This window comes from Orycteropus afer, unplaced genomic scaffold (genome assembly GCF_000298275.1).
Source record: "Orycteropus afer afer isolate SDZICR_OR568_19922 unplaced genomic scaffold, OryAfe1.0 scaffold00003, whole genome shotgun sequence".
Taxonomy (NCBI): Eukaryota; Metazoa; Chordata; class Mammalia; order Tubulidentata; family Orycteropodidae; genus Orycteropus; species Orycteropus afer.
In genome coordinates, this window is record NW_006921590.1 from 1921477 (window position 1) to 1937254 (window position 15778).

Consider the following 15778-nt stretch of genomic DNA (forward strand, 5'->3'; position numbering starts at 1 on the left):
ATGGAAACAACCTAGGTGTTCATCAGTTGAGGAATGGATAACTGAACTATGGTACATACATACGCAACGGAATACTATGCAGTCCTAAAGAATAACCCAGAATTTGCAAAACTGTATAACGTGGATGAACTTGGAAGACATTATGCTGAGTGAGGTAAATCAATCACAGGAGGGTAAATATTGTATTAGTCCATTATTGTAAAAGTCAAGGAAAGCTTTATCTATGGAAGGAAATTTTTTTTATTGGTTACCAGGGGTGGGAGGGCAGGGGAGGGAACACTGTTACATAGGTAGAGATAAGTATTTATTTGGGTGAAGACAAGGGCAATATACCAAATGTGAGTGATCAACATGGTGGCATTGAGGAAGAAGACATAGAGAGGTACATGGGAGGTACAGACAACAAAGATGAACCCTTTTGCACACACAGTACTGTGTTGTCAGTGAAGGCAAATATGGGTATACAGGTGGATAGATGGGAGGACAGGCTAAATTATTAGGTATATCCATGAAGCAGGGAGTTTACCCAAGACCACATATAGGGTTGGCAGAGAATGGTCCTATAAGTGTATTGCTATGTTCTGTATAAATTCCCAGGTGTATAGTAAAGCTGACAAGGGACAAAGTTGTAGTCACTTCTTGGTCACAGCCAGCTTCCCAGAGAGACCAAGTAGTTGAACCTGTGGGCTCGGGACCATAGTCACAGGGGACATCAAGCTCAATTGGCATAACATACTATACAAAACATTGTTTCACCTCCTACTCTGGCGAGTAACGACTGGAATCTTAAAAGCTTGCAAGCTGCCATCTAGATGCAACGATGGGTCTCTCCTTATCCAGCAAAGAAGAATGAAGAAAACTAAAGATTCATGGAAACAATTAGTCCTAGCAACAGTTGCTCCTAGGACAAACAATTGGTCCTAGTACACTATGCAATCCACAGCCTACATGACTATGAGACCAGAACAGCTAGATGGTGCCCGGCTACCACTGTCAACCACTCAGAGGGGGATCTGTGTAGGAGATCCTGGATAGAGAGGCAGAACAATGTGGAACATAACTCAAAATCATTTGGGAAAATAAAAAAGGAGGGGGCAGGTTTGCTGGTCTGATAGAGCCTGGTGGAACCACTGAGACTATGGACCCTAGCTGCCCTTAGATCTGGAATTGAACCCACACCTGTGGCTTCCAGTCAAACAAAAGACAGGCATCTGAGTTGAACATTTACCTGAGGTAGATACACTCCTTGGAGAGAACAATCATTGAGAAAGAAGGGCTGCCTATGCACAGGGAGACAGCTCAGGGGGCAGGAGTGCATGAAGGGATGGACACAAGGAAGAGGTACCTATCAGGAGGAAGTGTGAAGGGAGCTGTTGCATTGGGGATTGGGGTAAATTGTAGTCAATGTCATGAGACAAAGTGTACGTGAACTGTGTATGGAAAGTGAATTTGCTCTTTAAATTAAAAAAAAAAAAAACTTCTTTAAAGAGTTAAAAAGCAAAGATATCACTTTGAAGACTAAGGTGCTCCTGACTTAAGCCATGATGTTTCCAATCATCACATATGCATGTGAAAGCTGGACAATGAATAAGGAAGACAGAAGAAGAACTGATGCCAATACCTTTGAATCATGACGTTGGTGAAGACTACTGAATATACCATGGACTGACAGAAGAACAAATAAATTTGTCTTGGAAGAAGTACAACCGAAACACTCCTTAGAGGCAAGGATGGCAAGACTTCATCTGACATACTTTGGACATGTTATCAAAAGGGACCAGTCCCTAGAAAAGGATATCATGTTTGGTAAAGTTGATAGTCTGAAAAAGAGGAAGATCTTCACCAAGATGGAATGCCACAGTGGCTGCAACAATGGGCTTAAACACACCAATGATTGTGAGGATGGTACAGGACTGGTCAATGTGTTGTTCTGTTGTACACAGGGTCACCATGAGTTGTAACGAACTCAAAGGTGCCTAACAACAACATTAAATGAGAGTTTACAGACATCAATAATAACTTCAAATATGACTCAACAAATAAGAAAAGTTTCTAAGATATCTGAACTAGTTCCAGAAAACCAGACAGTTAGCATTCTATTTCCCATTTTCCTTTTCACTGACATGCCATCAATCAGCACTGTGACTATGTTAAGTTATAACAGTACACTAAGCTTTAAAACAATAGAAGACCTCTAAAACTTCTCATTGAATTTTACACATGATCTATATTTAGCCTGAAAGCTGTTAGTTAAGAATGGGAAAATCAAAAGATCATCTGCATCTAGCACATTAAGCACCCAAAACCCAAACTTAATGCCATTGAGCCAATTACAACTCACAGTGACCCTACAGGTCACAGTACAACTGTTCCACTGGCTTTCCAATGCCGTAATAATGTTTACTGAAGCAGACTGCCACATTTTTCTCCCACAGAGCAGCTGATGGGCATGAACTGCTAACCTCTGGGTTAGCAGCCAAGCACTTAACTACTATCCTGCCAGGGCTGCTTACATTAAGTTCAACAGATGCCAATTTCTTAACTGTACAATATGACGATGAGAAAGCTAATTCTAAAATAAATAAAAGTCATTTCCTAAAACCATTACTACCAATTTTTAGAGTTATTATTAAATATCTTTTCCTTCTATTATGCCTTACTTTCCATGGAAGAGGAAAAGGGCAGTACCAGGGTTACCTTGACCCAGTATATACCCTAATTTTCTATTTATCATGTATAAACAAAATTTTAGGCAATAGCTTTAGGGTTCTATTCACTTGCATCAATTCTGTTAATGGGGGTTTTATTGAAACAATAGAGTATATAAAAAGAAAAAAAAATGAAGGGATCATTTTGTTTATTATATGTCCTGGAAAAGTTATTATTTCCTTCTGTTCTGATTACTTAGTGCTGCTCTGATGAGAAATATACCACAAATGGGATGCCCTTAACAAACAGGAGTTTATTCTTACAATTTGGAGGCTTTAAGTCCAAGTTCAAAGTGCCAGGCTCTAGCGGCTGGGTGAAAGCCCCTCAACCTTGGGGTCCAGCTCTGCCTCCTGTTCCCGGCTCACTGGAGCTAGAGGCATTTCTTCACTCAGACAGCTGCTGGCTGCTGAGGTTGAGAAGCTCCAAGGTTGACAAGTAAAAAGGCATAGTCCTGATGTTACCAGACCACACGGTAGGCCATTAACTTAAGTCCATTGTAAGTCCCAAGCTTGGCAAAGCATAGCAGGCTGCTCAACAAAGACATGGCTACATACAGGGTCAAAGCGTGCAATAGGCTAGAGACCATTCCCAAGGCTTCTCCTTAAATACAGGAAGCAGACCACATTCCCAAAGGCAGCCACTCAGCTGCTTGTGGTAGATCCCACCATGGAGCTGATTGCCAGTCTCATCATGGGGAATAACTACCACTAGCTGCCCAGCCACTCAACCAGGCCCAGCCAAGTTGACATACAAACATAACCACCACACTTTCTTACAGTGCCATAGAGCATAACAACTAGAGTTGTGTCTTTCCCATGTTTTAAAGGCTACTGTTTTAAGAGATCTGCAGGTTTTAGAAACTCCAGTCAAAATAGTATTTCCTTTATGAAATGTTATTTCCATATCTACACTGGCTCTCATATTTATTGATTAAACAAGGGTTGTCAATATCCTAATGTGGCAATCCTAATTTCAGTCATTACTTCACCTAACTCAAACTCACGGTAGCCAAGTCAAATGCGACTCATAACAACCCATCCTTGGGTTTCCTAGGCAGTATCACTACAGAAGTAGACTGCAAAATCTTCCTTCCAAGGAATGGCTGGTGGATTTGAACCGCCAGCCTTCTGGTTAGCAGATTACTTCAACTAGTTTAGCCAAATATATGCATAACCATTCAGCTCTTAAACCACCTGTAGAGAGGAAGTTAAAGGAGGAATAGTAAAGTATTGCACTGTCCCTATTAACTCTTTGGGTAAGTTCTAATTTTCTCCACTCAAAGGAATAAACTCTAACCACCACAACAAATCCAGCTATGGTAATGATTAAACGATGCCTGTAGTTTTGTTCCACTCTTGGGAACTTCTCTCCACCCACTCCCAAGTGATGGATGTGTTTCTTAAGGTGCGCTGGATTTAGATGTAGCCAAGGATGCAGACAGTGGAATTTGTCAAATCACCAGACAGTCTGCAAAGCAGCATTTGTGCTGCTCCGGAGAAAGCACGGGGTATCCCAACAAAAACTCATGAATGGCACTAAATCGAGGTCATCTGCCAATAATACTATTATGTCAAAGCACGCTCATCTCTAACAAAGTGGGAGTCACAATATAAGACCTGGAAGGGACCTTAGAGGACCTGACCTAGAAATCAGTGCACTGACACACAAATCAGAGAATGTCCCCAGAGAATAACAGAATTCTACATTCTGTATTTTATTATCCATACTCTTGAAATTTGACAATTATTAGAGTTTGATGTTCTGAAATACCAAAACTTTCCTTATATTTCTGACTTCACAAGGCCTGTAATTCCTGACCAATTAACCTGCATGGAATAAAAAACAAATTTTTAATATGTGAACCAAATCTCGGCCACTTTCTACTTGAAAGAAAGCAAAAATTAAAAATAAAAACAAACAAACTCCAGCTCTCCTGTGTCCACTTTGTCTTTGTTCCTTTTTAGAATTACATTTTAGTGTATAAAGTCTGAAATCTAAAAATAAATAGCCAACTCTGCAGGCTTTTTCAAGGCCCTGGAAACAATCATTGTTAATAAACCCTACAGTCTAGAGATTACTGTCTTCATGAACTAGTACTCTTCCAAAAACCCCAGAGTTAAAGCATCCCAGAGGAAAGAGAACACTCCTGCCTGTAGCATCTCTGATCAAGAAATGGAAGCAAAAGTTGTGTCTCCTGGGTAACTATGCAATTTTAACAACACGAGCTGAACATCTTAAAAAATAAACACACAGTTCCCTATATATTTCTAAGTTGCTGATCCTTACTTCCTACCCTCTTTTCTTTAAGTATAAATGGCCTGTAGGTTTCCTTGTTATAGTTCTACAGATAAAAACAGCAGAAAACAAAGAGAACCTTTTGCAATTTCAGAACACAAATGAGAAATACACTTTTGCTTTTTGACTGGGCTGCAGAGGAATAATATTTGATTGTTCCAATTTCATTAGTGTTGGACACATTCAGTACCTATGTGTTTTTTAATTAAATGATATTTGCACTACATATTTTTCAAGACTATTGCTATCAAGTGCCTGTTTCCATTTTTGGAAAGCATATCTTTTAAGCACATCAAAAATAGTCCCAACTTTTTCCCACCACAGCAAAAAATAGCACCATATAGCCTCAAAACAAGTATTATATCACATGCAGACAGTTCTACTCTTGGTCTCCCTTCAGCTCCATCTGCACTTTCGCTGTGCAATAGCTATAGTATAAAAATGTCTATTCTCACATGCTTTTGATATTACACTATTTAATCACATACAGCTGTGGCTTATGAGACTGTTAGAAAACACAATGTAGTATCTGAAGCCAATTGTGGATAAACATCAACCATTTACTCTGAATAAAAGTTCGGCGCTAAAAAATTTTTCTTTTAAAGGAAAAGACTGATTTTCTTAGAGTTTGGTATGGGTATAATTGTGACTGTGCCCTCTCCCTGCCAAGAAAAGACTGATAACGTCAGAAAGACTGTATAAAATCATATTAGTGCAAAAGTGAAGCTTTCCAGAATTCCTGGAGCCAGAAAGACCTGGAATGAACTTCTATCTTCCTTTCTCCTTCTTTGAGTCCCTGCTGCAAATCACTCCTACCCCCAAACCCTCAAATTGATTTTACTACTTTATGGAAATAATTTTGAGTTACAATTCTTTGTTTTCCCTCCAAAGTAAGAGAAAGTCAAAGAAAAATGCTTAGAAGGATCGCGCTGAAAGAAATACACATGACGTTTCCCTTAGGTTTGGAATTATTCTAGAAAAAAATAACATGAACTTTTTACATTTTGACTTCTTTTAAGTAAACACCAAAATTAATGCTGTTAAAATATGATTATGTTGTAAGAAAGACTGCAAAGTATGCCTTAGAATTGTGCATAATTCCACTGGTAATAAAGATTTGTGGGAGTAAAAAAGGAAAAATAAATAAACTAAAAAGGAGGGTGGCCCCTTGTGTCTATTTTTCTCTTATTTAAAACCAATTAAAATTCTGTACATTCAAAAATGAGACAAACAAGATTTATCACAGTTTTGTGCTATCATATTGCACCCCTGAAGCAAAAGAAATATTTTGAGTTGTACCTAAAAATACTATTGCTGGAGGCTTTTTAGAAAACAAGTTTTGTATGTTTCAGGCTTTCAAAGGAAAACAGAACTTGGGAATTTTCAAGGCTGTTTTAAAACAGCTGGCAAGTTACCAACTCAGGCTATCAATGCAAATCTGAGTCAGGAAGTACTAAGGAAATTCTAAACTCATTCCCTCCCTCTGCAAGGTTTTCTAAATTTTCATGTGTAAGAAGTGTGTTAAGGAGCTGTTTTGTTTTGATATTGGAGGCTCTGTGTATTCATTCACCATCTTATGGTTATGCCGTGCCCCATTGGAGCCTCCTTCTTTCTGCCTACTCCTCAGCCCTTGTGTTTTCAAGTGTTTGTGCTTTCTATGGCACAATCAGTTGGGATCCAGCTAGACTTTTAGAGACGGGCGGCAGTCCAGGCTGCAGATGGTTGGAAATTCACTCTGAAATCAGAGTGCATTTGATAAATTACTCCTTACACCTGACCCCTACTTCACACCAGGCTCTGAACACAATCTGAGTACCACCAGCCAGAGAAACCCTGTCAAGGTCCCATAGCTTCAACTCCTTTCTTCTAGACCTTCTGGAAAACCAGATGGCCAAAGAAGAGAACATAGTAAATGTATACAAGAGTGGTGTGATTAGGAACTGTTCTGTGGGTTGGTTAAATCAGAGGAAACTAAGATTAAAAACATAGTAGAGAGGTAAGATCGTGAAAAAGGAAAAAAGGACAAACTCGCTCTGTGTGTTTAATCTAATGTTTAAGCTTTGTGAAGGTGACTAAAATTTTCCAAATATCACAAAGGAGAGAAGTATCTATTTCTTAAGTGCAAAATGTCAACTCAGAAGGCTGTGCCCATGTTTTATCCTTTTTGGCTTTCTAGTTCAACTAATTTTTTTTTCCAAGAACCTCTCTCCCTGCAATAAAGTACCTCAATTTCAAGAAATTCACCTTGGGTTCCATAATGCAATAGTAATAGGTTGTATTGAATAGACTGTAACAAAACACTTGAAAAATGTAGGTTATAGCCCCATCAAACATCATTATATATTTTATCAGTAGGGCATATGAACTTTTTTGTTCCCTCTTTCTAAAATTTTCTGAGTATACCGGGTGGTCTTCCTAACATCAAATTTGTTTTGATAAAACTTCACTTTAAAAAAAAAAAAAATCTAGTCATATCTCTTACTTAAATATTATGTCACTGAGATTTTTCATTACTCCATAACCAAAAGCAATATTCCTCCTCAAAATTGCTTCTTTTGGTAGGAAAAAATAGATGAAAAATAAAGAAAATGATGACTTTTTAACATGTTAAATCTTAAATAAGCATGTTCTTATTTAAGAGCTACAAAGTATAGTTTCAAAGGAGACATTTTTCGCTTAGTTTCATCTTTTTTTTTAACATATACATATTCTTCTAATATGATAAATCATTTTTAGCATTTGGAAGTTATTCAAAGGGCAAGAAGTATAAATATATTAGTTCTATATTATATTTTTTTAGCAGCAAATTAAGAATTTGGATCTAAAATACTGAAAACTTAAAGGGGCAGAGAAGGCAGGAAAGTGGTGCAAGTTTCCCTAAAACTTTCATATGCAACTGATGAAAAAGAAAATCTTTGTCTTTTTCTTCAATTCTTATTTTCATTTTGTTTTATCCTAAGAAAATAGTAGTTGTATCTAACGATACTCATATTTAAATAGAAAGAGAAGTTCAGCACTTTTTCATTTTTTAAATGAATGCAATAATGTTTTCAGTTCTTTACAATCCCATGAATACTTTCCCCCTGAAATCTAATGTCAGCCAATGGCTCTTGTGGATAGGGAAAGACAAAACAAAAAACAATATCTGAAATCAGGGAACAATCTAACGTATGATATAAAATATGTTTTGGGGTACAAACCATAGAATTCTATTTTTATCACATACATGAATTCTTTATATATCAGCATCATTTTAAATAGCTTGGATAAGTGGATATTAACTGTAAGCAAGGCTAAGAGAACAATGGATTTTATGCATTCCACCCAGCCTGACCAAATAAATATAAGCACCATGTATTTACTTGAAAATTATTACCGTATTATAAAGTATATTTGAGAAATAAGTGCAAGAGTCAAAAGGGATACTGAAATACTCTTGTTTTCCTACTATACTAGGTCACCATAGTACTTCATTACATATTATTAAACCTGTCAAAAAGTCCTCATGTTTTAAAACATGAGTGCACATTGACCCTTCTTCTCATTCCCTCTGTACCCAAGTTTCAAAAAAAGGGCACGTCTTCACGTCTTCAGCTTTCAGGGATGTTTTCAATGTCTGTCATTTCAGAGCCGCCATAACAGTAGTCGACAACCTCACAGCACTGTCCAAATTTTCTAACATGATAATCAATACAAACTACTGTGATAGCCAAACAGCAGACCTCATATGCCCTATCACCCTGACATCTGATTACCGAAATATCAGCTTAAGATGCCTAATGGATCTAACTTCTTTAAAAATGTTAACAGAAGTTGATGGTTTTGGTTAGCTTGAAAGTAACAAGATCCAGATGCTGCCTGTCTACACAACACCAAACTATATAGGACCCCAAACAGATAAATATATATATATTGCTCTAGACATTTTTCAGGCTTTTCTCTTTACCCACACCATGCCACTCTTCCTCTTTACCTCCAGAACACACATACACGTACATAGACACTTTTCCACCAGTATAATTCTCCAGAATCCTGTCGTTAATATAATGTACACAGCATTCATTATTTCCTGTTAGCAATAGGTTAAAAGCAATTTCATGCCAAAAAAAAAAAAAAGCAATTATTTCATTCATTTTGATCTAAAGTTTCATTCCTGAGTATGCACCATAGTAGAAAACAAGGACCAGAAAGAAAGTGTGATGTCTGAAACATGAAAAAAATTAGCCAAATGACTAAAAGGGATGGAATGTCTGATATTTTTCATCCAACCCTTGAGGTTATTGTTTTCATTTCTTTGGGGGGATGAGAAATGACTATAAATTTCCCCTTTTTAACTTGTCCTTGCTTTGCCATTTCCTTGAGGAATGGCAGGCAGTCTTCTCTACCCAATTCCCCAAAGAGTTAAAACTCAAGGCACTGGAGCAGGAGGGCTTGTCTGTTTAAGCAACAGCAGCACAAACTAAATGCTCACAAAGGCAAAAAGCAATGTGAGTCGACCTTGGAGGGGGCAAGGCAGATCACAGAGCAATTGAAAATGAAAGGCGGGGGGGGGGGCAACAATCTTTAATATAATACTGAAAGTCTGCTGCCCAATCTCATTTACAAATAGGCATTGTTTGATGAGACAGAATAAATGAAAGATAACTACTGCATGAATTACCAAACCCTAATCATATCAACGAGTCCTGGTGATAGCACGGATTACTCCGGCACGCCTTGTTCACTCCGGGCATGTTTATTTATTAAGTAGACAGTGGGGTCTGGTTAATGCAATACAAAGTAATATCATCTGTAAAGAAATGTAATCCATGCACTAGTGGTGGTAACTCTACCAGCACCCCACTTCCAATCAAGTGCAATTTAACTGACAAATTGGAGCTGTGATTTTGCACCTGAGAGTCTTTCCATGTCTTAACTGCAGGATGAAGTTCAGGGTTGGCACTGCCCACTGCTTAGTTATATGGGCTTGCCTCTGAGCCCCTAATATCATTTGAGCTCAGACACATAAAGCCTAAAGTATTTAACCAATTCAAGTCCAATTACCATCACTTACATTCCTTTCCTTTTCAAAACCCAGACCTCCTTATGGCAGTGAACATAGAAAAACAGAGCCTCTAAAACTAGAGAATATCTATTGTAAAGTCCCTCAATTGAGTCTCTATCATCCTACTTATCAGAAACATAAAATATCCAAGGCAAACAGAAAATAAAAATACACTTAAACAAACTCTAAGAGGCTTTGGTTAGTGGCCCTATGCCTTCTCACACCCTTCTTTCACTCTACACTCAGCGATTAAAAGTTTGAGTCGCCCCCACCCTGGCATGTCCTATCCAGTGGGAAAACCCTTTGAGAGCCACAAACAAAGAAAAGCTCACCAGAAAAGCCCCTGAAATTGTATTCTTGTGTCTGATAATCACTGTTGTGATCTCCTTTCTAACAACCCTGCCTATTTGCAAAGGTCTTTACGGATATCAGGAACATTTATTCTGCCAAATAACAACAAAGGAACTGGAGTGAAACTATTATCTCCCCTTAAAAAGAAAGCCACAATTCTGGGTTTACAGCTTTCTTCTTCTATCCTCCTCTGCCTCATTAACTCCACTGGCATGTTACTAATTTCAAAGAGGCAGGAAGAGGGGCTGGGGGAGGGATGAAATAATAATTCACACGCCCGTCTATGTTTCCCATCCCAAGTGCCGATACCACACTGCTTGCCAGACTGTGGGTCGAGCCATACCTTGGTTTGGAGATAATGAGGATAGTAGTAAGTGTACTGGGGGTACATTTGTGGCTGATCCAGGCGTTTGCCCATGTAGCTGGAATCTTTATCTCCGAGGCAGGGAACTGGATGACAGGGTATAGTGCCCCAGGCCGAGCGTCCCCTTAAACCACTATTCCTGACAGTCCCGATGACTGATGAGGCTTCAGAGATTCCTCGTCTTCCACAACTCGCTAGTTCCAACACAGCAAGAATTTAAAAAAGAAACACACCAAAAAAAAAAAAAAGAAGAAGAAGAAAAGGGTGGGGAGTGGGATCGGTAGGAAAAAAAGAAACCCACACAGAGACCAAATCTTCCTGGCTTCTCCCAGCTGCCCAGGTCCACTTGGGATGAAGCAGTTCGTTCTCTAATCAGGCTGTCTGTAGTGATGTCAATTGCCAGCGTTTGTAAAGGGGGAAGAAAAATCAAAGTCCTTTTAGCACAACTCCAAATCCTTGCAGATCAGCTTCCTGTCTCCTGTTTCTCTTTCCCCACCTTAAAGAAAAAGAAAAAAAGAAAAAGGAAGAAAGAAGGAAGGAAGCAAAAGGAAAGAAAAGAGAAGAAAGAAAAAGAAAAGAGAAAAAGAAAAAAAAAAAGGGGGGGGAGGAAAAAAAAAAAAAAAAAAAAAAAAAAACCCTTGCACAGCTTAGTTACTGCTGTCTCCCTCCCAGAGTGACATGGTGTTCAGGGCTTGTCCTGTCCTTTCATTCACTTCCCCTCCTTCCAGCCGGTGGGTGGAACCGAGAGAGCCTCTCCAGGGAGCGGCGTACGCAGTCCAGAAGGCTGCAGTATTTCCTCCAAGAAAAAAAAAAAAAAAAGGCTGCTTCAACCCCTGCTGCAAGCAAAGTTCCGATTCCCTCTGCTGGCTATCTCGAATAGCAAAGCGATTTTTGCAGCAACGCTGCGGCCGCTGGAACTGAACCTGGGGAACTCTAATGCAGGCGGTGGATTATTTTCTTATCCCTCCCTCCACCTACCCCTCATAGGAGCTGCCTTCTTTTCTTTTCTTGCCAAGTTCCCAGGTAAGCCACACTGCTAAACAAAACACAGAGGAAAGACTATGGGAGGGAAGAGAGGAGGAAGAAAGGAAGGAGGGGATTTTTTTTTTTTTTTTTTTAAAGGCAGAGGAACTAACCTTGCTGCTTAAAATGGTAAAAGTGTGTCCCGAATGCTTTCCCAAATCTGTTAACACACTACAGCCAGATGAATCCAAGACCTGGTTTAGACCTTTTACTTCCTGGAGGACATGGAGGATGCTAAGTATTGAAGAAATTTTAGAGTCCACTTCAGGACAAACGAAGTAGCTTCAAATAGCAGAGATCAATTTAGCAAATCAAAAATAATAATTCTTATAATTGCATTCATTTTTGAAAAATCAAAGTAAGTGATCCCCTTAAGTTTATCAGCTTCTTTGTAGATAAAAACATTAAGTTTTCCCCCATGTAAATTCCTTTATAATTATTTTGATTCATGGGTGTTTTAATTGCTTTACTGATATCTCAAAAAATTTTAAAAAGAACAAAAATCATAATTACTTGGCAGTTTTTTTCTCCCACCAGTAAGTAATATTCTGACATGTCTATCAGCTGCTACATTATAATACAAATTGTTTCAGAGAAAATATATTTCCTTAAAGGTCCCTTTTCAAGTCGGGCAAGGCTAAAATTAGAAGTGCCAGCTGTGTTTTGCTATGAGTGCTCACGCATGCCCAAAGCGTGGGCAGACCAATATTGAGCTTCTCTCTACTTTGTCAAGTCGTCCCTGTTCTCTCGAGCAGAGTCATCTTTTCAGATTAAAAGTTCTTGGTACGAATCCAGGGCCCTAGTCGGTAAGAACAGAGATTTCTAGCCTAGCCCACTGTACTCGTGGTGAAGGAGCCCTGGCAGCATACTGGATAAGCAGTCGGCTGCTAACCGAAAGGTCAGTGAACCTGCCAGCCGCCTTGCAAGAGAAAGATGTGGTAGACTGTTTTGGTAAAGATTACAATCTTGGAACTACGGGGCAGTTTTACTCTGTCCTGCAGAGTCAGCATCAGTCGGAATTGACTCGATAGCTCATGAGGATAACAACAAACACATGGTATCCATCATGTGCACATCCCATTACCCTTGAGCTCTGGTAGCTTAGTGCCTAAAGCACTTGACTGCTAACCAGAAGGCTGGCGGTTCAAACCCACCAGCCACTCCTCGGAAGGAAGATGGGGCAATCTACTTCCGTAGTGATACTGCCTCGGAAACCCAAGGAGGGGTCTCTATGAGTCAGGTCCGACTTGACGGCATATAACAACAACAATAACATTGAGGCAACTGGCATATGCTCAGGGCAAGTGGTTTCTGGAAACTGTATGAGTTATGTATGTTTCTTGGACAAACAGAAGGATGGTAGATAGTCTGATGTTTATATTTTGACAAGAATAACAATCAGAAGGAAGAAAGACAGGAGGGTAGGAGAGTAGGAGTCAGAATTTCTGATAATATTTTAATAGGAAAAATTAACTCCAGTGAAGTTTTAACTGTTATTCTGGCCCTCAGTCATCCTACCTGTACAATGGTAATACTGCCAATTTATCTAACTGACAATAATAACAGAATTCAGAAAGTAAAAATCACATCGATACAAAATCCTTTATTGGCATCACATTGCTCAGACAATAATATTCTCACTCCTGGGGAGAATTTTCCAGACACTTAGGGGCCTGGCCCCTACTTCTTTTTCTGGTCTCAGACCTTGCACTCTGCCCTGCACATTCTACTGAGTCACAGTGAACTGCTTTCAGAACCTGAAAGATGCTCTCTTGGGGCCTTCTGGCATTCCCTGTGTCCAGAATGCTCCCAACCCCACTTTCACCTCTTTTTTTTTTAAGTGTGGTAAAAATATATATAACACAACTTTTGCCAGTGCAACATTATTTACATGTAAAATTCAGTGACACCAATTACATTAATCATTGCAACCATCACCAGTATCCATGGCCGTATTTGTCATCACCCATAACAGACACTCAGTGCTTCCTAAAAAAATAACTTCCCCTTCCCCTCTCCCATCCACCTCTGGTAACCAGTTGTCAGCTTTGGTCTCTATATGATTGCATGTTCTAGATATTTCATTTAAGTGGGATCTTACAATATTTGTCCTTTTGTGACTGACTTGTACTACAAAGCATATTGTTTTTTGAGGTTCATCATATGATGTGTGCCAGGACTTTGCTTCTCTTTTGGCTAAAAAAATACTCCATCACATGCAGTCAACAGCAAGGGTTTTGGTTTTGTTTTTAGATGAACATAACATATTTTGTAGATCCATTCATGTGTTGATGGGCATTTAGGTTGTTTCTTCCTTTTAACATTGTGAGCACTGCTACAATGAACAATGTATTTCTTCCTTCCGAGAAATATAAGCCTAGTACATGTGTCTGAGTCTCTGCTTTTACGTCCCTTAAGTATATATGTAGGCCTCACTTATGCTCCATCTCATTCTTCACATTTCAGCATGGATACCATCTCCCTAAAGACTTGATTCCCCACTGCATTTTATATTTGTCCTAATAAAATATTTATCGTCTCGTATTTGCTTTTTCCTTCCATGATGTTTTACACTCTGTGACATTAAGAAGACACATCATTCTCATTCACCTTGCTATTTCCAAAAGCTAGCATGGAGTACAGCAGAAAATGGATGCTTGGTTAACGTTTGAAGAATAGAACATTTTAAGACTAATAATCCTAACCCAAGTCATATCCTTCTTTCAGTACATTTCAGTGCTCGTCACAAGTATCTGCTATTCTGGGTACAGGAGATGTAGTGATGCGCAGAATACAATAAGAACCTTTCCTCATGGATCATAGATTATACTGGGGTAGATAAAGGAATAAACAGGTAAATATATAATACAATATTAGGTAGTATTCATTGGTATAAAGAAATATAAGCCTGTTGTTGTTGTTGTTATTTACCGTCGAGTCGGCCCCAACTCATAGCGACCCCTCCTTGGGTTTCCGAGGCAGTATCACTACGGAAGTAGGATTGCCCAAACTTCCTTCTGAGAAATATAAGCCTAGTACAGACAAATACAGTAACATGTATTTATTTTAATAGGACAGTCAGGATATGCTCTCCAAGGAAGAGACCTGTTAGTCAAAGAAGGTCATGAGCATGTCTAGGGCCCTGAGAGAGTAGTGACCGTGTAGAGCCTTGATTCTGATCCAGAGTGCCTCAGTTCCATTCCTTCCTCTGCTGTGTCTCTTTGCCATCGTTCAGCAAATGTCATGATCAAATTCATATAGTTATTAAGAGGATTAATCAAGAGAGCCAAGTGAAGCATTTAGAACATCATGCAGGATGTTGGATGTATTCAATAAATACAACCTTCCTCTGGGGGAAGTACATCCCAGGCAGAGGAAAGAGCAAGTACAAAAAGCCCTGCAAGTGGGAATGTGTCTTTGGAATGTGCAGGAACTGGCAAGGAGGCTAGACTGGAGCAAATGAAGGGTTAAAAATATAAAATGAGGCTGGAGAGGGGCCCTGAGACAGATCACATAAGCCCAGTGAGAAAGTGGTATGAAGAGTTAACTTGGTGATACTTAATAGTACAGAGAGAATTCTATGCAAATATTGTAACAGTACATCTAGTCATCTTCAAGTACAGAATGTTGTCATCCTAAATGACCTCTACATTCTAAGACCTATAAGATCAGTGTCCTAATTTGCTTCTGCCAATTTTGGTACTAGGAACAAAGGGTAGCCATATTCTTGCTACCAGCAATTGGCCATGATGCTCCTTAAAGGGGTCAGAGTGATGCCTTATTTAGAAATGGAAGCCCAAATAAATAACCCATTAGCCCAAGCTTTAGTTCACTTAGATATAAAGTTCTCAGCATATGTTGGTGCTATCAGCAATTTCTCCACAAATTGCCACTTTCCAAAATGTTATTCTATGTCACTGGATTATGGTTATGTTCTGGGCACCAGTTGTCATTAGCCTAACACTCACTACACATTTAAAGCTTTACTTAAG

At 39.1% G+C, this 15778-nt stretch overlaps 1 protein-coding gene across 1 annotated transcript in view; it reads right to left on the reverse strand.

The window, feature by feature from the left end:
• The window catches only part of RBMS3 (RNA binding motif single stranded interacting protein 3), a 1212798-nt gene extending 1201981 nt beyond the window's left edge, over window positions 1-10817 (reverse strand). The window contains exon 1 of the mRNA XM_042780448.1: window positions 10743-10817. Within this exon, the coding sequence (XP_042636382.1) occupies window positions 10743-10817 (75 nt within the window). The remainder of the gene's footprint in view (window positions 1-10742) is intronic.
• Window positions 10818-15778: the final 4961 nt, after the last annotated feature.